The sequence below is a fragment of the Natator depressus genome, chromosome 13 (assembly GCF_965152275.1).
Source record: "Natator depressus isolate rNatDep1 chromosome 13, rNatDep2.hap1, whole genome shotgun sequence".
NCBI lineage: Eukaryota > Metazoa > Chordata > Testudines > Cheloniidae > Natator > Natator depressus.
This window is the reverse complement of record NC_134246.1, coordinates 41920583-41944487: the sequence shown is the minus strand read 5'-3', so window position 1 is coordinate 41944487 and position 23905 is coordinate 41920583. Positions and strand designations below refer to the sequence as shown.

The window sequence follows — 23905 nt, the reverse complement described above, 5'->3', positions numbered from 1 at the left end:
ACCCCGTTGCCTGGCCTGGGTCCCCTTCAGCCAGGAGTTGGGAGCGGAATGGGCTCTGGGGGGGCTGCCTGTGCCCAGCGCCAGCAGCTGCCGCCAGTCCCAGGGAGTGAGGCCTAGCACCAGTTTTCTTGTTTTATTATTAAATAGCTCCCTGTCCCCCCATCCCCTACATGTTCTTGGGCTTGGAGATGATCCCGTCTGGGTAGCGCTGCTTGAACTGGGCCACCACATCAGGGTCCAGGAGGTGGATGCCGTCCAACTGGTTGCCCAGGGTGATCCTGGCAAAGAGAGAGGGCAGGGTTAGAGGGCGGGGGGTCCTAGTGTCCGGGGTGGGGGGAAACACTCACCAGTTGGGCTGCACGTTATGAGGGCGGCCAAACAGCTCGATCTTGCGGGTGCCAGGAGAGAGGCGCTCGATCATGCCGTAGATCTCATCTGGCTTGTGACTGGTGGAACGGACCTGCAAGAGGTGGTGGCCATGGGGGAGCTGTGGGGAGCAGGGAAAGAGCCCTGGCCACTCCCAGCAGGGGGGCCGGAGCGTGGGGAGGGGCTGAACTCACCTCAGCTACGATGACATCGCAGTCCAGGCCCCGGTTGAAGCCTTGGGGGTTCCCTTTGACCCCCACCTGTACAGGAGAGAGAGAGGCTGAGCCAGGTGCTGGGGAGACCCCCCCCATATTACCTGGTCCAAGGCAGTGCTCCCCCATACCAGGCAGTGCTCCTTCCCATGGTTCAGCCAGTGCCCTGTCCGCCCCGTGCGGATGATTCGCTGCAGCTGGTTGGTTTTCACCCAGATGATCTCGTCCACCCGCTCGTACCTGGGGCAGAAGGAGAGGGGGTTAGGGGCTAGGCTAGAGGGGGCAGTGGCATGGGGGGGGGGTGAGGGAGACAGACACTCACCCCCAGAGATTGAGGCACTCGCGTCCCAGCTCCATGGCCCTGGGGGGAGAGCAGGGCAGGGGTGAGATGCTCTACTGACCCAGGCACCCTTTCAACCTAGCCTAGACCCCTCCCTCCCCTCCATTGCCACACCACACAGTGACCCACAGACTGCCTATCCTGCAGCCTGACCCACCCCAGGAGCTGTAGCAGGCTCACCCACCTCCCCCCCCTGCCTGGTACCAGCTGGTGACCCAGAGCCTCTGCTGTGTGCCCCACCCGTACTGGCCGGTGACCCAGAGGCTCAAGCTCCACCCCCGATACTGGCCGGTGACCCAGAGGCTCAAGCCCTGCCCCCGCCCCCCCATACCGGCCAGTGACCCAGAGGAAGAGGAACCCTTCGTCCTGCAAGACGGGGATGTTGAGGCGCCGCATCTCGTCATCGGTCAGGGTGCCGTAAGGCAGCTCCATGTGGATGTCCCAGGGCGGGTCAGCCATGACCACCGCGAACTTGCCCAGAATGCTGACATCCAGATAGCGGATGTCGCAGCAGATCCACTGGGGGGGGAAGGGGGGTGTCAGAGAGAAACCAAAACTCCCCATCCCCAAGGAGAACGGCCTCCGGCCGCTGATGGCGCAGCAGGGAGCCTCCACCTCACACTGGGACCCCCAGAGCCGCCTCATCCCACAGCTCGCCAGCCTCTGTGCCCCTCTCCAGAGCCCCGACAGCCCCCCCCCCGTAACGCTGCCCAGAGCCCCCCCCCCCATCACCCCAAACCCTTCTCCAGAGACCGGACAGTCTCACCCCTGTAATGCTGCCCAGAGCCCCCCACCAAACCTCTCCCCAGAGATCTGACAGCCACGCTGCCCAGAGCCCTGCTGTCCCATACCACTTCCTCCCTAACCCCCCACCCCCTTTGATTTGCCCAGACATTCCTCCCACCTGCCAGCGATACCTGCGGGGGGAAGAGGCGGTCGATGCTGGGGTCCCCACCCACTGCCTGGGGCAGCACCAGCTCCTGGCCAGCGTTGTGGTCGCGCCCCCCAGGGGCGTCCAGGTCGGCACAGGCATCAATCTCATAGTGGACGTACTTGCAGGTGTCCATGTGGAAGCAGGTGTTGAGGAAGGAGCAGTCGCCCAGAGACTCATCCGTGTGCTTGTTAATGATGCGCCTGTGGGGAGAGTGGGAAACGACGGACATGGAACCCAGAAGTCCAGGTGTCCGACTTGCCGTTCCCCCCACTAGACCACTCCCCTCCCAGAGGCAGGGACAGAACCCAGGAGTCCTGGCTCCCAACGCCCCCTGCTCTAACCCACCAGATCCCACTCCCCTCCTCAAGCCTGGGACAGAGCCCAGGTGTCCTGGCTCCCAGCCCCGAGGCTGGCTCTCACCTGAAATGCAGTTTGCGGCAGGGCCGCTCAGCATCTGTGGCTTTCATACACTCCTCCTTGGTGCCATAGTCACAGAACTCCTGTACCTGGGCGCGGCCTCGCGAGCGGAACTTCTCCACGATTGACTGCTCCTTGGCCGTGGTTGTGTTCAGCAGCTCCAGGATCTCCTGACTCACCTGGGGTGGGGGGAGAGCAGTGAGAAGGCCCAGGAATCCGGGGTTCCCTTTCCCCCACTCCTACCCCAGTCCCCTCCCAGAGCCAGAGATACAACCCAGGAGTCCTGACTCCCAGCCTCCCCACCACCCTGCTCCTCCCTGTGGGAATAACTGCGGTCTAGCAGACCTTCCCCAACTGCTGGAAACTGGGTAAGGGTTCATAAATGGTCACAATAGCCTGTACCAATGAATGTTGTTAACGAGGTGCGGAAAGGAGACAGACTGTATTGGTCCAGAGAAAACGGTCTCAGGATCCCACCCCAAGCCAGGGTTGAGATCATGTTTGCTCCAACCCACTAGACCCCACTCCCCTCCCAGAGCCATGGAGAGATCCCAGCACTGGGCCCCCAGCCCCGCACTGGCCCCCCAACCCCAGCTGTGTTGAGGCTAGGATCCAGGTGTCCAGCTGGTACCTTCTTGCTCTGCTGCTCCTTGGTGGACTGCTGGCTCAGCAGGCTCTCGATCTCCAGGTCCAGGTCTGATGCCTGCTTCCGAGACTTCTTGGCCGGCTCCTTGGCCAGCTCTGAGGTGGTCAAGGCAGAGGGGGTGGCACCAGCTGGGGAAGGAACGGCACCCCCAGCATCCTGCTCCGCCCAGCGCTTCTGGCCCCCAGTGCTGCCTGGTTCAGTGGGGCCTTTCCGCTCGGCCACAGCGCCCATCATGGCGGAGAGCTTGGAGTGGTCAGCATAGGTGACCAGAGTGGGCTGCTCCTCGTCGTCCTGCAGCAGCCCCCGGCGCACCTCAATCAGCTCCTGAGCCGCGAACTTCTGCAGCAGGCTCTCCACGCTGTGCTGGGTGATGGGGGCCTCCGGCTGTGGGACAGACAGGGTCACGGGGTGGGGCAAGTGTGAAGAGAGATGGGGTCACCCTAGTGCCTGGCAGGGTGGAGAGACAGGGTCCCCCATGTGGGGAGAGATGGAGTGCAGCATTGGGAGGCAGGAGGGTCAAACTGGAGGGAGGGTGGGGGGCATGTGTCAGAGGATCAGCCAACACAGGGAACAAAGGAACACCAAACAGGAAACAGAGCAGGCGTTGCTGGGGGAAGGCGGGTGTGTTTTCACATGGATGGGTGGTGGAGGGGAATGGGGCTGGGTCCCATGGGACCGGCAGCAAGAGGGAGGGACCGGGCTCTCACTGTGGAGATGGCCAGGCAGATGGAGAGGGCATCGGTGGGCAGCGCCAGCCCCAGGTCCGAGAGGTGATGCAGCAGCTTCTTCTCCAGCTCAGGGTCAGTGGCCAGCTCTCTAGTTGCGGTGCTGAGTGTGGGGGCTGCGGGCACCGGGCTGTCGCTGCGGAAGGGTGACGCAAGCTCTGGGTTCCTGAGGTCTGGGGAGAGAGATGGGGTGAGGCTGGTGATGTCTGAGTACCGAGAGGTGACACCCCCTTCCCCACCTACTGCCCTGGCACTTGCCCACAACACCAAATCCCCCACCTCACCCAATCCCAACCAACGCAGGCAACTTCTCCCCCCAGCTCCAGCCAATCAGTCCTGCCCCCTTCCCCACTGCCTCTCACCCCTGTACCAGTGGATCCAGCTGGGGTCTCTGCTGCAGCTGCTGTCGACCAACCATGGGGGACCATGGGGTTCCCAACCCCATGGCTTCTCCTGCCACCCTGGCCCCCAATGCCTCCTGCATTCCTGACCCCCTGTATCCCCAGCACCTTGTTGCCCCAGTGCCCTTTGGGGACCACTTGAACCCAAAATGCCCTTTAACTTCTGACCCCAACACAGGGGTCCTGCTTCTGCCACTGCCTCTGGCCCTGCCTCATGGTTCCTAATCCCCCTGGCCCAGTACCCCTGCATCTGCCCATCTGATCCAGTCATGGCCTTGCTGACCTTTGACCCCCAGTGCCCCTGGATCTCACAGCCAAGGGATCTAGCCTGCACCCCCCACACGACCATCTACCTCCCTGAGCCCCCACTTCCCCGGCCAAACCCCAGTCCCCACCGAGCCTTGTGCCCATTGTCTCCCCTAGTTACCCCTGACCCCTTGGTATCCTCTGGGCCCCAGTTCCCAACTCGTGCCACTTGCCCTTTGGCCCTGCGACCCCCCCCGGGGATCCTGCCGGTGTCACCACTGCCCCCACGTGTCCTTTGCCTCCTGACCCTCTTCCCGTTGCCCCCGACCTACTTGCATCATCAATGCCCTATGAGTGGCCACGACCCCGTGCCCTTTGACCCCTGAACTACATGGCCCCGCGCTGCCCTTTGACCCCCACTGCCCCCCAACTTCTCACCCAGCGGATCCTGTTTCCGCCGCCGCTGGAGCCGCTCCCGCAGCGAGTCCAGCTGCTTCTTGTGGGCCTGGATCGAGCTCCACGTGTCCGACATGGTCCGGCCCGGGGTCTCCGGCCCCGCCGCCCTTCCCCGCTCAGGCAGCCCCGGGCACCGGGGCGGACCGATGCTGCTTACCCGAGCCGCGCAAACACCAGTAACCGGAAATGCCTCGGGGGGATTGAGATAAGGAGCGCGCACTTCCGGTTTCTGCCCACACGTCGAATCCGCCGTGGCCATCATGTATACTGGCAAGCGACGACCATCTTGGTTATGGGGGGGGTTGCGTACAGAGCGGCCATCTTGGTTAGGGGTATTTTTTTTAAAGCCGTCATCTTGGTTATCTTTGTTTTAAAAGCAGCCATCTTATTTACTGGCAAACGACGGCCATCTTGGTTTTAAAGCCTCACGGCGGCCATTTTTGACTGGGGATGGCTTGGCTGCCATCTTGTTTACTGGCACCGAGGCGCTTAGCCGCGTTATAGCAGCCATCTTTGTTACTGGCACAAAGGCTTTGGCCCTTGCTGGCTATACTTGGACTCCACACCAGCCTCACAGGGTAGTGGTTGTAGCCATGTTGGTGTCTGGCCCCCATCTGAGGTGGCAGCCCCCTGTTGGTCTCTCACATCAAGGTGGTGAATAGGGGGCGTGGCAATCTCACTGCAAAGCTGTGGCGACCATGTTGGTTACTGGCACCAGCGCATTCCTTGCCCAAGCCACAAGCCCTGCTGTCAATGCAGTGGACCTGTGGAGGCAGCCATCTTGGTCAGTGGCCCCTGAGCGCAAAACCCGTCCCACTGGTGACTGGGGGCAGCTGCTTTTCGCAGACACTAGGGAGACCGTTCTGGCACGAAGGAGCATGGTAGTGAGCACCTGGCACTGACCCGCTCCTGGGGGCTGACAGACAAACCCAGTGATAGTGACCAGCTCTGGGCAGGGATGAGGGCCTAACCCTGCTCCCTCTTCTGCTGCAGCTTCTCCTTTCCCTGGCGTGCTTTAGGCTGGTTGAAGGATAACATTTGCCATTCCTCCAGCCCCTTTGTGTCCCCAAGCACATCACCCCCTCAACATGCAGCCACCTCTGGAGGGCAGCAGAAGAGTTTCGGGCAGCAGAAAACACCCCTGGGTGTTTGCCCCATGTGGAGCAAAGGGGTGCGCCAGATTGCCAGGCAGTTCACACCCTAGGATTCAGGATGCCTGAGTTCCAGTCCCAGTTCCGCCACAGACTCACTGTCCTCGAATCTAGCCCTAGGTCCCTCCTGGGGGTAAAGAACTCTTCCCTCCCCCTGACTTTAGCATGGCACCTGGGCTGAGGGGGCAGCTAATCTGCCCTGGTGAGGGGGCTGGAGAGAGACAGGAAGAGCTGGCAGATGCAGGAGGGAGGGAAAATGAAACAGGGATGGCAAGCTGGGGGGGAGGGAAGAACAGCTGAGTTGGAGAAGCAAGGGGGGATGACTCTGGGGATTAGCAGTGGCTGGACGTTCCCCTCATCAGAGGCCTCCCAAGCAGCTCTGGCTGGGTCAGGCTCAAGCAGCTGAGGAGCATTATGTGAAACTGGCAGGGGAGGGGAAAAGAGCCCGGCCTGGAGCCTGGATGCAGGGAGCAGGGCTGGAGACAGGCAGTACTGGTAATCCGTTGGGGAGTGTGTGCAACCCCCCTCTTGCCCCCCAGTGTCAATCCACAGAGAACATGAGCGTGTTACAGCCCCCAGCCACATGGGCCTGGCTCCTTAGTCACATTGGAGGTAATGAGGCGACCAAAGTGTGTATATGTCGCTGCTGACTCCTGCTGGAGGGATGAGCCCTGCCACATGCGTGTGTGTGTGCGCCCCGTGCTGGAGGGGACAAGCCCTGCCGTGTGTGTGTGTGTGTGTTTGTGTGTGTCCCTGCTTCCCCATGCTGGAGGGGACAAGCCCTGCCGCGTGTGTGTGTGTGAGTGAGTCCTGCCATTTGTTTGTCTGTCCCTGCTGTCCCTGCTGGAAGGGACAAGCTCTGCTCTGTGTGTGTGATGCAGAGAAACATCTGAATCTCCCTACTCATCCCCCGCATCCCGTCCCTGGGAAGAATAAGACCTGAGTCTCTGGGGATTTGTCAAACTGCTTTAATGATGGACGCAGACAAAGTCCCGCTGACCCTGGCCAGAGCGGCTGGGCCTTTGTTCTACACTAGAGGGCACTTCACTATGGGTCCAGGGTGGCTGGGACGAGCCCCGGTTCCTGCGCCAGGGTCCTGCCCCCCGCCCAGTCCCCTCTGAGCTACGGTAAAAGTAAAAGACTAAAATGCCACTAAAGTTGTGTGGGGGCTGCGTCCCCGATGCCTGATCCCCTCGCGGGGGCTGGTGCCTCTTGCAGCACGCCAGGGCTGGCGCCCCCTGGAGGAGAGAGAGAGAGAGATGGGGTTAGGGGGCAGCACTGCTGGGCAGAGTGGGGTCGCACAACCCCCAAACTGATGGCATGACCTCTGACATCTACCCCTCCTACTGACTGACCTCTGACCCCAAATCCATCCCACCGAGCAACCTCCTACCCCAGCCCTCTCCCAAGTGACCCCTAGTCTGCCCTGGCCCCCATCCTTTCCATCAACCACCCTCCCAGCTCCCCACCCCCTAAGAAGTGGCTAAATTGGGGAAAGAGCCATGCCATGGCTAGGAAGGCTGGGGGGATTCCCTGTATCGCTGGGGCAGCCCCCCATTACAGCTGGGCTGGACTTTGGGGTCAAGCTCCTCCTCTCTTTGTTCCCTGGGGAAGGAGGGATGTTACCTGCTGAGGGCCTGTAGGCTACTTCTCCGCTTTGCCTTGGCTCTCTGGGGCAGCCTCCCCTGCAGCTGGGGGTCCTCCCGCCGGCTTCTCCTTGGCTTCAGGGGGTGCTGCCTTGCTGGGCGCAGCAGCCGGGCCAAAAAGCACAGGGGGTGCAGTGGAGGAGGAGGGGGTAGCGGTGATGGGGGGGCCCCGGCAGGTCTTGGCAGCCAGGCCCCCCCCTGCGATGAAGGCCGTGTACTGGTTCCAGAAGGACAGGGGCCCCACCAGCTGGGCCGGCACATCCCGCGCCAGGAACTCCTGCAGCTTTGCTGTGCCTCCCGGTGTTGCTAGGGCATCTGGGACCAGACGCCGGCCACGCCGTGCTGTGCCGCAGCTCCACGCTGTGCTGCCCAGGGGAACCTGCCACCGGGACAGAGACAGATGGGGAGCCCATTCAATCTCAAGGGAGACCGAGGGCCCTGGGTAAAGGCAAGGGCAGATGGGGGAGGTTCGAGCAGGGAGAGAGGCAGGGGACAGTCTCGCGAATAGGGGGTGAGGAGCAGGGGCTCCCTTACCTGGTGGTGGGCTGCCAGGGCGTGCTTACGCAGCGCTGCCCCGTCAGGGAATCCCTCCTTGCAGACCCCACAGGCCAGTGCCACCCCCTCTTTGGCCTGGCTGGCCCGTGGCTCTTCGGCTCCAGCCCCTGCTGCCCCCTCCTCCTCTCCCTCCTGTGCTCTGTCTCCTCCTTCCTCCGCCTTCTGGGCGCTAGGGTCCCCTTCTCCCTCCACGGCCGGTGGGGGGCTCCTTTCTGCAGGAGGCGAGTTGCTGCGATCAGCTGCTCCCCCCACCTCTGGCTTCCCAGCATCCTCCTCTTCCGTGGCATGAGCTGGGGCTGCTTCCTCCTCCGGGCTGGACGCCCTCTCCTCGCCCCCCATAGCCTTCTCCGTGCTGCTGTCCAGTGAGTCCTCATCGCTGCCTTCCTCCTCCTCCTCCTCCTCCTCCGACAGCTCCTCCTCGTCCCTCTGTGGGGCGGGACCCTCGGGCTGGCGGGGGCCCTCCCCCGGGGCAGCGGGGGGCTCGGGCAGCAGGGCTCCATTGGGAATCTGGCCCCCGAGGTGCATGCGGACGTGTTGCTGGAGGCTGACGGCGTTGGTGAACTTCTTCTGGCAGATGGGGCAGGAGTTCTGGGCTCGGGCAGCCGGGCTGGCCTTGTGGCCCACGAAGTGCGCTCGCAGGTTGCCCCGGGTGGAGAAGGCCCGGCCGCACACCTTGCACTTGAAGGGCCGCTCCCCTCCGTGCTGCCCATAGTGGAGGCGCAGTGCCCGGGGGCAGCTCAGCACCCGCAGGCAGATCACGCACTGGTTGGGCCCCGAGGAGGAAGAGGAGGGCGGCGAGGAGGCCGAGGGGGCTGCCGGGCCGGCTCCGGGCGAGGCCCCCTGTCGGTCGATCTTTTCCACCAGCTGCTGCAGCTTGGAGGTCTCCGAGGGGGAGGCTCCCAGCGGCTCCAGCACGTAGGGGAAGGGGAAGCCGGTGCTGCCCGCCTTGAAGTGGTTGGCCAGCAGGGCCCAGCTGGGCAGCTTGCCCAGGGGCACCCGGGCTCCTTCTGCTTCCCTCCCCGGCGGCGTGTTCTCGTCCCCCTTGCCCCGCCCCTCGGCCGCTTTCATCAGCACCAGCTTGTTGAAGACGGGCAGGGTCTGAGTGGCGGCTGTGCCCCCGGCTGCGGTGCCCGAGAGCAGTGTCAGGCTCTCGGTGGCGCTCAGCCCCTTGCGCTCGGGGGGCGCTGCTTCCTCACCCGGCTCGGCCTTCTCCGGCGGCACGGACATGCCATAGGGCAGCCCGGCGCCGGTCAGCACGTAGTCGAGGTGCTCCGGGACCGGGTGGGGGTTCATCTGGACATGTGGATACTTCTCCCGGTGCCGGTGGAAGTGCACTTTGAGGTTGCCCCGGGTGGTGAAGCGGTTGCCACAGACGTTGCACTTGTAGGGGCGCTCGCCCGTGTGGGAGCGCAGGTGGATCTGCAGAGCGCTGTCGCTCCCGAAGACCTTGGCGCAGAAGCGGCACTTGTGCCGACCCCCCGGCTTCTCCTCCAGCCCCAGCTCGGCTCCCCCGGCCCCGTTCTTCTGCCGCAGCAGCCCTGGGGAGGTGGCCTGCTCCAGGCCCCGTGCTGCCCCCAGACACTGGGCAGCCAGAAGCCCCGTGGTAGGGAACGCTGGGGCCAGGATGGGCTCTGCTTTGGGGCCCCTGGCGCTGCCAGGGAAGGGGTGGTAGAGGTGGAAAAAGGTGGGCTTGGGCACCTCTGGGGAGCCCGACACCTGGGTCCTCACCGGCTCGGACTTGATGGAGAAGACAGGCAAGGGGGCCTTGGGTTGGTGGGAGGCTCCCGGGGCTGGCTCTGAGGCAGGGGCCGAGGGGGCTGACTGCCCCAAGGAGCCCAGCAGCAGCACCTGCCGGCAGATCTCCTCCGTCATCTGCATCTGGTGCAGCTGGCGCTGCTGGAGCACCCGCAGCTCCTCCAGGATCAGGGGGATGTTGAGGTGCCCAGAGTGGGGGGGGGCAGCTGGTGGAGCCAGGGGCGGTGGCGGCGGAGGAGGGGGTGGGTCCGGGGCCAAGGGATTGCTGGCCAGAGGAGCTGTCTCTGTCTCCATGCCTGGGGGGCTGTCGGGCCGGGGCTCCGAGGAGGAAGAGGAGGAGGAGGAGGAGGAAGAGCCAGCGCTGTCTTGCCCGTTGGCTGAGGAGGAGGAGGAAGAGGGAGGGGGCTGGTTGGGGTGACAGGTGTCCCGGTGGGCAGCAAGCTCCGTGGGGCAGGACGGGGCTGCCTCGTCACCTGTGTCCCCTGTGGAGAGAGAGAGACAGAGGGTCAGACCTTGGAGTGGCAATGCCAGGGGAGTCCCCTGCAACCCAGAGCTTCCGCAACTCCCCCAAACCATACAGGAACCTGAGATCTCCCCCGTATCTATAGCGGGTGTCCCTACATCCCCCCAAAGCTATAGGGGGCAGAGGAGCCTGCTCCCCTCAAGGCTGCATAAGGGCTGGGGAGCTGCCTCCCCCAAGTCCCCTCCATGCAGTCCTCCCCCTTCCCCGCTCAGAACACAGTGCCTAGCTGGCTTTCCCCGCATGGCATCCCCTGATGCCACGCATGCCCACCCCTCACCGGCACAAGAGAGTCCAGGAGGGGGGTCAGGTCCCAGACTGAGAGGGAGACAGGGCCCAGTTCTCATTTTCCCAGGGTGTAAATCAGGAGTAATCCCATTGGGATGCATGAGACATATGGACAGACAGACAGAGGGGCATAGGGGAGGGATGGACAGGGGGAAGGTGCAGGGGATGCACGGACAGACAGACAGACACAGAGGGCTGCAGAGGATGGACGCACGGACAGACAGAAAGGTGCTGGGGAACAGAGAGACAGAGGGTGCACGGGAGGTAGGGATGGACAGACACGGGCACCTGGATGGGACGGATGGACAGACAGACAGAAAGGTGCAGGGGATGCACGGACGGACAGACAGACACACAGAAGGTGCAGGGGACAGACAGAAAGGTGCAGGGGACAGATAGACAGACAGACAGACACACCGAAGGTGCAGGGGACGCACGGACAGACAGACAGAAAGGTAGGTGCAGGGGACGCACGGACAGACAGACAGAAAGGTAGGTGCAGGGGACAGACAGACAGACACACAGAAGGTGCAGGGGACGCACGGACAGACGGAAAGGTGCAGGGGACAGACAGACAGAAATGTGCAGGGGTCGCACGGACAGACAGACACACAGAAGGTGCAGGGGACGCATGGACGGACAGACAGACAGAAAGGTGCAGGGGACGCACGGACAGAGGCCGGACGAGCCGCTCCCCCCTTCCGGCGGCGGCGGCGAAAAAAAAAAAAAAACGGAAAAAAGGATCGGGCCCACCCGAGGCAGGGGAGTCAGTAAGGGAAAGGGGACGAGGCGGCCCGGAGCCGGGTGCCCGGAGCCGGGACCGGTCCCAGGCGGGCGGGCCGAGGGACAGTACCGCACCTGCGGGCTCCGCCATGGCCCGTGTCCCCGGGCGCTGGAGCTGCGGGCGCGGGGCGGTCCGGGCGCGGGGCCTGCGCGCTCCGGGCGGAGGAGAAGGAGGATGCGGAGGGAGGAAGCAGGAGGAGGGGCGGATGCAGGGAGGAGCCGGAGCGGATCCGACCCGCCGGGGCTGCAGGGACCTCTGGTGTCCGGAGTCCGGGGCGGCGAGCCCAAGGCCAGCGCTGCGGGCGCCCCGACGCACTGGGGCCCGCTCCGTGTGGAGCCCAGCCGGGGGTCGCCGAGGTCCGAGCCCAGCCGGGGGTCCTTGCGCCCCGATGCCTGGGTTCCCCTGCGCCCTGAATCGAGCTGTGGGGTCCCCGCGCCCAACTGGGGGTCCTTGCGCCTCTATGCCCGGGGGTCCCTGTGCCCCGAGCCCAGCCAGGGTTCCCTGTGCCCCGATGCCCGGGAGGTCCTCGCTCCCTGAATCCAGCTGTGGGGTCCCCGAGCCCAGCCAGGGGTCCTTGCGCCCCGATGCTCGGGGGTCCCTGTGCCCTGAATCCAGCTGTGAGGTCCCTGTGACCAACTGGGGGTCTTTGCGCCTCTATGCCCGGGGGTCCCTGTGCCCCGAGCACAGCCAGGGTTCCCTGTGCCCCGATGCCTGGGGGTCCCTGCGCCTTGAATCCAGCCGTGGGGTCCCTGAGCCCAGCCGGGGGTCCCTGCGCCCAATGCCCAGGGGTCCCTGAACCCAGCCGGGGGTTCCCGAGCTCCGAGCCAAGCCAGGCATCCCTGAGCCCAATGCCTGGGGGGTCCCTGAGACCAGCTGGGGGTCCCTGTGCCTCAAATACAACAGGGGTCCCTGCGCCCTCATATACGTGTGTGTGTGTGTGGGGGTGTCCCTGCACCCTGTAGATCCCAGCTGTGGGTCCCTGCCCCTCCTGATGCCCCGGGATCCCTGCTCCCCGATACTCCCCCACAGCCGCCCTCCCGCATGCCCAGGGCAGCTGCCACCCAGGGGGACAGGTGGAGGTGGGGTTGTGGAAGGAGACCCCTAGGCCAGTGGCTCTCAACCTTTCCAGATGACTGTACCCCTTTGTCTTGTGTAACCCCAAGTTTCACCTCACTTAAAAACTACTTGCTTAAGCATCAGACATGAAAATAGAAGAGTGGCCCAGCCACACTAGTACTGAACAATGGCCGACTTCCGTGCTTTTACCCTGTAATTATACAGTAAATCAACCGGCACATCACTATTGTTCCGACATTTCCGTGTCTAGCGTAGAGAGCGGTATAAACAAGTTATTGTACGCTATGCTCCTTTGTCCGGACTTCCCTAGCCCGTTTTCTGTAGCCTGTTGTAAAACTAGGCCAATCTCTAGATGAGTTAAGGTACCCCCTGGAAGAGCTCTGTGTATCCCCAGGGCTCGAAGCACTGCCACAGGCCAAGCCAGCAGGTGCAGGGAGAACCTGGTGACCCAGAAGCTGGGGAGCAGATTCCCCCAAGGTGGCGTGGCTTCCCTCATGCAGGTTTACACCAGCCCGGGATCCAGCCTCGCTGGTTCTGGAGCAGCAGGGGTCAGTGTACCCAGCTGGGGCTTCACACCCGTGGGGCCCTGCTGTTTGGCACCAGACAGACAGACACTGGACTGGGGGGCATGTTCGCTCTGACCAGCCCCTCCCAGGGAGCCCCGGCCCATTTCTCCAGCTCCCTCTGCCGCAGCCAAAGTCCCAAGAAGAAAAACCCCAAACTCAACACAAGAGAAGATTTCCAGGGCTCACAGGGTTACCTAGCAACCGCACAAAGGGTCCCGAGGGGGCTGGGAGGGGACCTGCACTGCACAGAGTGGGGAAGAGACAGACGGATGGATGGACGGACAGACGGACAGGGATGGGTGGGTGGATGGACAGGTAGAAAAGCGTGTAGGAGGGGACAGATGTGGGGTGCAGGGCATACATAGCTAGATGTGGTGCAGGAGGAACAATGAGGGGGTGCCAGAGACAGATGAGGGGTACAGGGGATACACACAGATGAGGGGGTGCAGGAGAGGGTGGAAGGCTGCACAGGGACACATAGATGAAGGGTGGGGAGGGACAGATGAGGTGGGGCAAGGAGGATACATAGACAGAAGAGTGAAGGGAACAGATGAGGAATGCAGGGGACAGGTGAGGGGGTGCAGGGGGGAATACAAAGATGGGGTGCCAGGGGACAGATGAGGGGGTGCAGGGGATACATAGATGAGGGGTTCAGGGGACAGATGAGGGGTGCAGGGCATACACAGCTAGATGAGGTGCTGGAGGACAGATGAGGGGGTGCAGGGGAGAGATGACGGTATGTGGAGGACAGATGAGATGTGCAGGGGGATACAGAGCTAGGTGGGGTGCCAGAGAACAGATGAGGGGGTGCAGGTGACAGATGTGGCAGTGCAGGGGATACAATGCTAGATGCTCAAATAAATGTGTTAGTCTCTAAGGTGCCACAAGTCCTCCTTTTCTTTTTGCGGATACAGACTAACACGGCTGCTATTCTGAAACATAGCTAGATGGGGTGCCGGAAGGGAGATGAAGGGTGCAGGGGACAGATGAGGGGGTGCAGGGGATACATAGGTAGATGGGGTGCCAGAGGACAGATGAGGGGGTGCCAGAGGGATACATAGCTAGATGGGGTGCAGGGGATAGATGAGGGGGTGCAGGGGACAGAAAGCTAGGTGGGGTGCAGGGGAGAGATGAGGGGAGCAGGGGAAACATAGCTAGATGGGGTACAGGGGAGAGATGAGGGGGTGCAGGGGAGAGATGAAGGGGTGCAGGGGATACATAGCTAGATGGGATGCAGGGGAGAGATGAGGGGGTGCAGGGGAGAGATGAGGGGGTGCAGGGGGATACATAACTAGATGGGGTGCAGGGGACAGAAAGCTAGGTGGGGTGCAGGGGACAGATGAGGGGGTGCAGGGGGATACATAGCTAGATGGGGTACAGGGCACAGATGAGGGGTGCAGGGTACATATGAGGGGTGCAGGGGGATACAGAGCTAGATGGGGTGCAGGGGACAGATGAGGGGGTGCAGGGGGATACATAGGTAGATGGGGTGCAGGGGACAGATGAGGGGTGCAGGGGGATACAGAGCTAGATGGGGTGCAGGGGACAGATGAGGGGTGCAGGGGGATACAGAGCTAGATGGGATGCAGGGGACAGATGAGGGGGTTCAGGGGGTAGATGGAGTGCAGGGGGATACAGAGTTAGATGGGGTGCAGGGGACAGATGAGGGGGTGCAGGGGGCAGATGGGGTGCAGGGGGATACAGAGCTAGATGGGGTGCAGGGGACAGATGAGGGGGTGCAGGGGGATACAGAGCTAGATGGGATGCAGGGGACAGATGAGGGGGTTCAGGGGGTAGATGGAGTGCAGGGGGATACAGAGCTAGATGGGGTGCAGAGGACAGATGAGGGGGTGCAGGGGGATACAGAGCTAGATGGGGTGCAGGGGACAGATGAGGGGGTGCAGGGGGATACAGAGCTAGATGGGGTGCAGGGGACAGATGAGGGGGTGCAGGGGGATACAGAGCTAGATTGGGTGCAGGGGACAGATGAGGGGTGCAGGGGGATACAGAGCTAGATGGGGTGCAGGGGATAGATGAGGGGTGCAGGGGGATACATAGCTAGATGGGATGCAGGGGACAGATGAGGGGGTGCAGGGGGATACAGAGCTAGATTGGGTGCAGGGGACAGATGAGGGGGTGCAGGGGGATACAGAGCTAGATGGGGTGCAGGGGATAGATGAGGGGATGCAGGGGATAGATGGGGTGCAGGGGGATACAGAGCTAGATGGGGTGCAGGGGATAGATGAGGGGATGCAGGGGATAGATGGGGTGCAGGGGGATACAGAGCTAGACGGGGTGCAGGGGACAGATGAAGGGTGCAGGGGGATACAGAGCTAGACAGAGCAGGGGCGCAGGGGCACAGCCCGTTGGAGTTGCAGACTTTGGAGAGTTTCACTTAGTTTGGGAACTCCCCCTGCCCCGTCTGCCCTGCCCCCTTGCCGGCCCCAGGCCCCCCCCGTCCCCTCCGAGCAGCACCTGCCAGCCCCCCTGGCACCCACCGTTCTCGGAGGCCGTGGACCCGTCGCAGTCTGAGATGAGCTGTTGGGGTTTGCGCTGCTTGCGGCGAGACATCCCCGCGGGGGCGCCGGGCCGGGCACCCCTGGGTCTGCCGCTCGGCTTGGGAGCCAGTGGGCACCGGGAGTCTCCCAGGCGGGGTCTCTGCCCCCTCCCCGGAGCAGGGACACGCCCCCTCCTTTGCGCCCTCATTGGCAAGGCGAAGTCCTAATCTGGCCGGTCACTCGGGTCTCTTTTGTGCCTGGGGCTGCGAAGGCTCCTTAACCCCTTCCTGCCGGGCAGAGCTCGGGCGCTGGGTGGGGTGGCTGGTTACCCAGGGCCGGCCTGGTCCAGAGCTACGACACTTGGGCTGGTTCTGCAGAGAGCCCTAGCCTGGGGCTGAGATGCAGCTGCCTCTGGGGTGGGGCAGAGGGAAGTTTAACAGCTGCTTCTCGGTGCTACAGGCTCTGGAGGGCCGGAGGGTGTTTAATTTTGCCGAAACGGGGGTTAGGATGGGACGTGAAGGTGCCTCCCCTAGGCAGGGAACCTGCAGGCAGAACTTGGCAGGATGCGACTTGGGATTGAACCATGGCACTGGCTTTAATACCCCAATTCGGGCAAACGCAGCATCCCCTTACCGCTCACCAAGTGGGCATCACTTCCCCAAACATGCCCCTCCTGCCGCACTGGGGCATTGGGGTCAGTGCTGACAGTCCGGAAGGCGCCCCCTACTGAGCCCCTCACCCCACGCCGTGCAGCAGAGCCCCCCCCAGCTCATGCCCCCTCCCTCCTCCTGCCCTGTCATCTCCCTACATCTCCCCCCCATTACACCCTTCCTTCCTCTTTCTTCCCCTTTTCTTTTCACCTCTTCCCCGCGGCCTCCTGACCTCTCCGAGCACCACAAAAGCCCAGGCCTCGGCAGAGCTGGCGCTGCGGGAATGTTAATGAAGCCGCAGCACAAAGGGGGAAAAGACTTCGAAAAACCCTTAGAAAGGGCCCCTTTGAGACAGGCTGCTACTGTGTGTGGCTCAGTGGGGAGGGGTTGGGGGGATGGGGATGGGGGGGGCTCTGAGAACCTCCCAACTTGCTGCCTAGGGGAGCCATGCCTGCCCCTTCTATTCATGCAGCTGAGAGGAGACTCATGCACTGGGGCTGGAGAAAGGGGGATGGGGATTCTTAGGGGGTGCAGGGCCCCTCCCTGTATAAAGGGGGTGCAGTGGGGGGAGAGGCTGTGTTTCTCATAGGGCCATGCTTTCCATGTAAAGGGGGTGCAGGGGGGCTGTGTTTCCGTAGGGCCCCACTCCCTGTGTTAAGGGGGTACTGCAGGGCAGAGGGGGATGGTCTCCCATGGACTTTAATCTTCATCCCTTCCTGTCCAGCCTCCCTGACACATGCATGGCAGCTAAGCTGCTGCAGCCCATAGGGTGAAGTTCTCTGCCCCCGAGGTGTGGCTGGCCCCTGTGTGTGTGTGGGAGCATCAGTTCCAGCAGGGGAGCTGCTGGGGGTGGATGTGAGGGCAGAGACAGGGACCGTGCTCCTCCCCTAACCCCTTTGTAAACCACCGAGCAGAAGCGGGGCACTGGTTTTCAAAAGTGGCCCCAAGTTTTTGGTGCCTGGCTTGAGAAGTCTCTTTCAGGAGCTGAGCAACTCCTGAGGGGCCCCACTGGGGAGCTGCCAGCGGTGGGCCCTCTGGACAGCAGGACCCCAGTGTCTAGAAGTGTCTGAAAATACAGACCCTCATGGCTACGAGCACAGAACACCCCCCAGTCCTGCCATGGGGCTGAGCAGAGGGGCCCAGGAGCAGCTCTAGCTCTCTGCCCCCATACATCCCCTTGGATCTGTCCCTGGCCCCCTCCCTGCATCCCTGGGCAGAGTTAGTGCTCTCCAGCGCCTCACACCCAGCCCTACGCAGCTCCCCTTGACTGCACAAAGACAAGGGGGCTTGTGATGAGGCCAGTGGGCTGAGGGGAGGAGGAAATGGCAGGCTGCACCCCAGCCCCTGTGCTGGGGAGTGGGGGGTCTGTGGAGGGCATACACAGCCAATTTGTCTGGCCCCAGGAAACCCTGGGGCCTGAAGAGAAGGGTCAGGAGAGAGAGAGGAACTCAGATACCAAAACTGATTGTGTGTGTGTGTGTGTGTGAGAGAGAGAGTGTGTGAGTGTGTGTGTGTGGGGGGGGGCAGTGAGACAGAGAGAGAGAATATGGGACAGATCTTGAGATGGCTGATTTACACCAGCTAGGGATCTGGCTTGCCTTGGCTCCAATGGAGCTGCGGTCGCCTGACACCAGCTGGGGGATCTGGCCCTATCTTTGTGTTTTCAGTTCGCTGCAGCCCGATGAGGAAGCAGCTCCCCCGGCTGGGGAAGAGGCCAAACTGCCTGAGAGTCGACACTAAGGTCCAGTGCTCTGTCCCGGCTCCTTCCTTGAGCTTTTCCTGGTGGGGCTAGAGAAGTGGGGGGAGGGGACCCACCCGGGTGTGAAAAGGCCAGAACTGCACATTCAAAGCCTTTTGGCTACACTTGCAGGCCAGCTGCTCCTGCGGGGGTGCAGGGAACCAGTGCACCTTAGCTAGGCAGGTGGATTGCTCTGTGCTCTGAGCCAAGAGCTTCTGGGGGCACAGCGTGGTGCGGTCAGCCTGATGGGCTGCATCTGGGTGTGTAATCATCGGGCAATCACAGACCCACATCTGGATGGGAGAGTAGGCGCAACTCAGGCATAAATCCCACCGAGATAGGTGAGTAGGATACAACACCAGCCCACATCTGGATTATGCCAATGTGCAGCGGCAGTGAAAAAAGCGAACAGAATGTTGGGAATCATTAAGAAAGGGATCGATAATAAGACTGAAAATATCATATTGCCTCTCTATAAATCCACGGTACTCTCACATCTTGAATACTGCATGCAGATGTGGTCGCCCCATCTCAAAAAAGATCTATTGGAATTAGAAAAGATTTAGAAAAGGGCAACAAAAATTATTAGGGGTATAGAACTGCTTCCGTATGAGGAGAGATTAACAAGACTGGGATTTTTCAGCTTGGAAAAGAGATGACTAAGGGGGGATATGATTGAGATCTATAAAGTCATGACTGGTGTGGAGAAAATACAGGACCTCATCCAGTCTAACCCCCTGCTCAAAGCAGTACCCATCCCCAATTTTTGCCCCAGATCCCTAAATGGCCCCCTCAAGAATTAAACTCACAACCCTAGGTTTAGGGGGCCAATGCTCAAACCACTGAGCTATTCCTTCATATAAAGAGATGTGAAGTTATTTCTTCATATAACACACAGTCAGCCTGTGGCACTCCTTGCCAGAGGATGTTGTGAAGGCCAAGACTATACAAGGGTTAAAAAAAAGAACTAGATAAGTTCATGGAGGATAGGCCCAACAATGGCTATTAGCCAGGATGGGCAGGGATGGTGTCCCTAGCCTCTGTTTGCCAGAAGCTGGGAATGGGCAGCTGGGAATGGATCACTTGATGATTCCCTGTTCTGTTCATTCCCTCTGAGGCACCTGGCATTGGCCACTCTTGGCAGACAGGACACTGGGCTAGGTGGACCTTTGGTCTGACCCAGTGTGGCCGTTCTTATGGTCTTATGCCAGTTGTCAACAACATCTGGATTTGTGAGTATCATCACTACTAGCTCGGTTGCCTTACTGTGATGAAATAATGAGCCACATCTGGGTGTACAAATATGAGACAGTTGTGATTAACACCTGGATTGGTTATGAGACGACAGCCACAAACCAAATATGGATTAGTGTTTATGATACAACCATGAATCACATCTGGATGTATGAATAGGGATACACTCAAAAACCACATTTGAGTTGGTGATTATGATGCACAATCATGAACCACAACTAGATTTGCGAACACGATACAATTGTGACTCACATTTGGGTCGGTTAATTGAGTGCAGGTGTAAACCACATCTGGATTGGTGGTTCTGACACCATCATAAACTACATCTGGATAAAATAATAGGCTGTAATCACAAACATCTAGATTTGTGCAAATTACGTAGTTATCACTTGATCCAGCATCACATCGGGAGTTGCAAGTTAACCCGTCTGGACTAGTTAATATGGCACACTGACTGTAATACCTCTGGTGGTGCTGGAGAGAGTTCCCCTTTGCAGCTGGGGGAGATTTTGCCACTGGCTGCTGCTGCGAGCTCTGTCTCAGAGGGAATAATCAGGCAGGAGGCGTTTTTGGAGCTGGCACAAACTAAAAGATTGATGAGGAAACTCTAGCAATTTGTTCCCAGTGGGCAGGGGAGGGAGGTGGGGGAAGATTTTGTTCCAGGAATGATAAAGGGGAAATCTGTACCCAGACTAACCCAAACTGCTACTAGGGAATTGAGAACCCCAGTGGGAGAACTTGAACCCCAAATACAAAATCTAGAACCCCTCCTCCCACTGAAATTTGAATCTATACCAAGAAGATCCTACACCTCTACCAGGAACCTAAAATCTACGCATGGCACCTATAAAATGGGATAGCTACTGCCCAATGAATAATCAAAAACACCAGTGGGGAAAATGGCTCAGAATGAACCCAACACTTTTCTAGGGAACCTAGAAAGCAGTGGGAGAATCTAGAGCACAGATGAACTGACCATCTTGAAGGGAATCTAGAACCCCAACAAGTAATCTATAGCCTCAATGGAGAATCTAGAAACCCAATGGGAAATCTATATCCAGAAGGTCCCCAACACTCTTCTATGGAACCTAGAACCGTAACGGGATAATTTAGACTCCCAGTGGAGAATCTTGAACCCAATGAGAAATCTATACCCAGAAGAACCCCAGTGACTAACCTAGAAACCCAGTGAGTAACCTAGAAAACAGACAGAGAATCTAAGAAGCTGAAAATAGAATAGGATTTATTAGGCCAGGAGAGAGAAGTGACTGCATGGAAGCAGAAGTGTTTCAGAGACGGCAGCTATGAATGAACCACATAAGATGCCCACATGATGGCAGCATGCCCTAAGCGTTGAGCAGGGGTTGATGTGCTTCTGGGTGAGACTCCAGTGGCTTTCAGCACACGGTCAGTGAGAATTTCAGAGTAACAGCCGTGTTAGTCTGTATTCGCAAAAAGAAAAGGAGGACTTGTGGCACCTTAGATAAAGGTGGCGCTGTGACTGGGAGATTGCAGCCTGCCAAGGAGCGGGGAGGAGGCGAGAAGGGAATTCGGGGGGCAGTAGGGGAAGGCTACCAGGAGTGGGGTAGGGGTGTGATCTCTGGGCAAACAGCTTTGTACTGCCCTTTTCTCTTTCGCAGCCCCACTGGCCAGAGCCCAGCACGGGGGTAAGGATAAGGTGACCCAGCCTCCTGCCATGCTGATGTCATCTGCAGGGGAGAACGTCACCTTACTTTGCAGCTTCATGTCCATCTCCTCCACCCGCACTGTCATTTGGTATCGGCGGCGCCGGTCACATTCCCTGGCGTATTTGATTCATGGAGAGACCCTGGGATTCACCGAGAGAGCGAATGAGGAGAAGACGTGTCTGCATCTCTGGGTGGCTAAGCAGCAAGGAGCAGCCCCTCCGAATATCTCTGCAGTCGGGTCTCAGACTCCGCTGTGTTCTTCTGCGTGCTGACTCCCACAGCCCTGCAGCCCTGCCCTTGCTCTGTTTGAGAATCGCCCAGCCCAGCCCCAGCCCCCTCCTCTGTGCATGATCCTCCCGACTTCCACAGCCCTCCATAACCCCATCCTGCCCCTGGGAAAGGACCTCCCAATCCCAAGGCCCCCCCCCCAGCCCTTTAGCCCTGCAGCCACTGCTGCCTCAAGCAAGGATCTCCCAGCCACAACCCACTCCCCTTGTACAAGAACCTCCCAGCCCAGCCCCCCCCGCCGCCCCCACCCGCACCTTTGAGAGCTCAGGGGTAGAGTCATGGCTATCTGCTGGGACAGGACAGTCTCAGAGTTGCGCACTGGGAGTGACGTTCTCACCTGAGCACCAGGCCCCAGCTGCAGGACTCGCACCACCGAAGGCCTAAGAACACGGAGGCCCTGGGAATGCAGCTAGCCAGACAGAAGAGAGAAGTTTTACAATTGCTGTATCTTTAATTGTGCATCGCTCTTGCTACCTCGGAGGAGATCAAAGGGGGCTGCTGTGCTGTCTTGCGACCAGCTCTTTCCTTGTTGCTCGCCGCTTTTGCAGCTCCACAGGGAAGAGGCTGGCAGGTGGCGGGGAGGTCTGCGATAGCTGCTTGGAAGCAGTTTGCTCTGTGCAGACAGGTGTTCGCGCTTGCAGAGGCAGCTGGGTGGCAGGTGTCAGTCACGGCTAGAAAGCACGAAACGCGATCACACTTTTCCTCAGCGCCAGTGTGGAAATCAGTGCTCTGAGCGTTGCCATGAAGGAATTCCTGCCTCTGCTGTCCCTACTCGGTGGGTAAGATTCTCCTTCTCTCGTCTTCATACATCCCCCAGCTAGGTGTGAAAAATCGGGACGGGGTGGGGGGTAACAGGCACCTATATAAGAAAGAAAAGGATCCGATGAAGTGAGCTGTAGCTCACGAAAGCTTATCCTCAAATAAATTGGTTAGTCTCTAAGGTGCCACAAGTACTCCTTTTCTTTTTGCAAACACAGATTAACACGGCTGTTACTCTGAAACCTATATAAGAAAAAGCTCCGAATATTGGGACTGTCCCTATAAAATTAGGACATCTAGTCACCCTACCCCCGGCGGGGTCTGTCGATTTATCCACCTGTCTTCCCTCTCTCTCTCAAGCAGGGCACTTCTGAGCACCTTTAGTATGGGTTAGAGGAGCTCATTCTTTGGGGTCAGTGTCTGTGCACCCCGGTTTTCTCTGTCCCTAGACAATTTGTGCATCACCGCCTCGGTGGCTGAGAGTCCTTCCTCTCTCACTTTCTGCCTCTCTTCCCACAGTGGCTCCGAGATGGGCTCTGGCCCAGATTTTCCAGCCCCCTTGGCTCACATACGTGGAAGAAGAAAGGATCTTGATCCCATGCAGCCAAAATGCCACCTCCCATGACATGATGTCTTGGTACAAACAGCCCCAGCAGGGCCAGGGGGCACCGAGCTTTCTAGGGATTGGGCATGACGGCTTGTCCACCGCCAGAGAATTCACCATGGCTGTGGACAAGGCCGCCCGCTCCACCAACCTCACCCGAGGTGGAGCCAGCCTGAGTGACGCCGGCATCTACTACTGCACCGTGAGAGACACAGCAAGGGGAACCCAAGTGCCAGCTGCACAGAAACCCACAGCCTGGCTTCCTGCTGGGCCCTCCTGAGCCAGCCCAGTGTTGGGTGCCCCTCGCTTCAAGCTAAAGTGCCTCTTCTGTTCAAAAGGCTTTTTTCAAAGTGCTCTAGAATTCGCATGCAGCGTCAGATCTGCTGGAAAACTGCTAGGAGAGATGGGAGGTAAGTCCACAGTGTGTGCGGGAAAGATGGGATCATTTGGACTAGAGGTTCCTGAGATATGACCTGGTCTTAAAAGTCTCACTTTTATTTGCACAGAACTAGGGGATAAACGACAGGCCCGGAAATTCAAAGGGAGTTGAGTGTCTAAGTCCCTTAGGCACTCCCAGCCTGTATGACTGGATCTCTCCTGTTCTCAGCTAGTGCAGACTGGTGCCAAGAACCAGCTCCAAAACCCAGTGATCTACAGCCAGACGGACTCTCTCAGCGGCGCAGGGTAGGGTCGGTTCTGCAAGCACCAGCTCTGAAGTGCACGCACAGACTCAGCTCCCAGGAGGGCTGACTGGATCCTCTGCCTTCCTGCCACTTTGCTGTGTACTTTTAGTTCTTGTCCTGGGGAAGGGAATGGGGTGTAGTGGTTGTGGGGCTGGGAGCCAGGGTTCCTGGGTTTCCCCTTCGTTCCGGGAGGGGAGTGGTGGCTGATTGGTTAGCATGGGGGTGTGGGTGGGTTTGAGAACCAGGACTCCTGGGTTCTATTCCCAGCTCTGCTGTGTGACCTGAGCCATGTTGCTCCCTGCCTCAGTTTCCCCCTCTGTAAAATGGAGATGATAACCTTTTCTTACCTCCTGGCACTATTGTAAGGACAAATCCATCAGTGTGCCTGAGCTGATAGGGGCCATGTAAACAGAGACAGAACTGGAAAAAGGTGGCAGAAAATGTCTTCTTTTGGTAGGAAGCTAAAATAATGAAAGAATAAAGGACTTAGCAAAATACTTTGGTCCTTGCCTGGCACAAATTCAGTAGGTTCCATTGCAGTCAATGGGATCTGGTCTGCCACAGTTCAGAGCTGGTCACACCTGTATTCCCCCCTCCGTGGTCCAGCCAGGGCACCCATTCTCAGGCTGCCTGCTCCCAAGCCGTTACCTCTCTTGGG

At 59.9% G+C, this 23905-nt stretch overlaps 2 protein-coding genes and 1 long non-coding RNA gene across 4 annotated transcripts; 1 reads left to right on the top strand and 2 right to left on the bottom strand.

Moving 5' to 3' along the window:
• Positions 1-124: 124 nt before the first annotated feature.
• METTL3 (methyltransferase 3, N6-adenosine-methyltransferase complex catalytic subunit) lies at positions 125-4930 on the bottom strand. The gene is made up of 11 exons (XM_074969354.1): positions 4726-4930; positions 3623-3813; positions 2901-3299; positions 2273-2448; positions 1836-2052; positions 1250-1437; positions 901-939; positions 710-818; positions 561-626; positions 348-460; positions 125-278 (listed from the first exon to the last, which is right to left on the bottom strand). Exons 1-11 carry the CDS (start codon positions 4817-4819, stop codon positions 167-169), a joined length of 1704 nt encoding a protein of 567 aa, XP_074825455.1. The 5' UTR covers positions 4820-4930; the 3' UTR covers positions 125-166.
• Positions 4931-6845: 1915 nt separating this feature from the next.
• On the bottom strand, positions 6846-15742 carry SALL2 (spalt like transcription factor 2). Of its 2 annotated transcripts, none has more exons than XM_074969349.1 (4): positions 15584-15742; positions 8075-10332; positions 7521-7919; positions 6846-7132 (listed from the first exon to the last, which is right to left on the bottom strand). In XM_074969349.1, exons 1-3 carry the CDS (start codon positions 15654-15656, stop codon positions 7539-7541), a joined length of 2712 nt encoding a protein of 903 aa, XP_074825450.1. In that variant the 5' UTR covers positions 15657-15742; the 3' UTR covers positions 6846-7132; positions 7521-7538. The 2 variants fall into 2 exon arrangements, with proteins under 2 accessions (XP_074825450.1, XP_074825452.1); XM_074969351.1 differs by lacking the exon at positions 15584-15742 and adding an exon at positions 11517-11648.
• A 5732-nt stretch (positions 15743-21474) lies between these two features.
• LOC141997583 (uncharacterized) lies at positions 21475-23282 on the top strand. The gene is made up of 3 exons (XR_012641740.1): positions 21475-21980; positions 22480-22974; positions 23071-23282. It is a non-coding gene; the product is annotated as an uncharacterized LOC141997583 (long non-coding RNA).
• Positions 23283-23905: the final 623 nt, after the last annotated feature.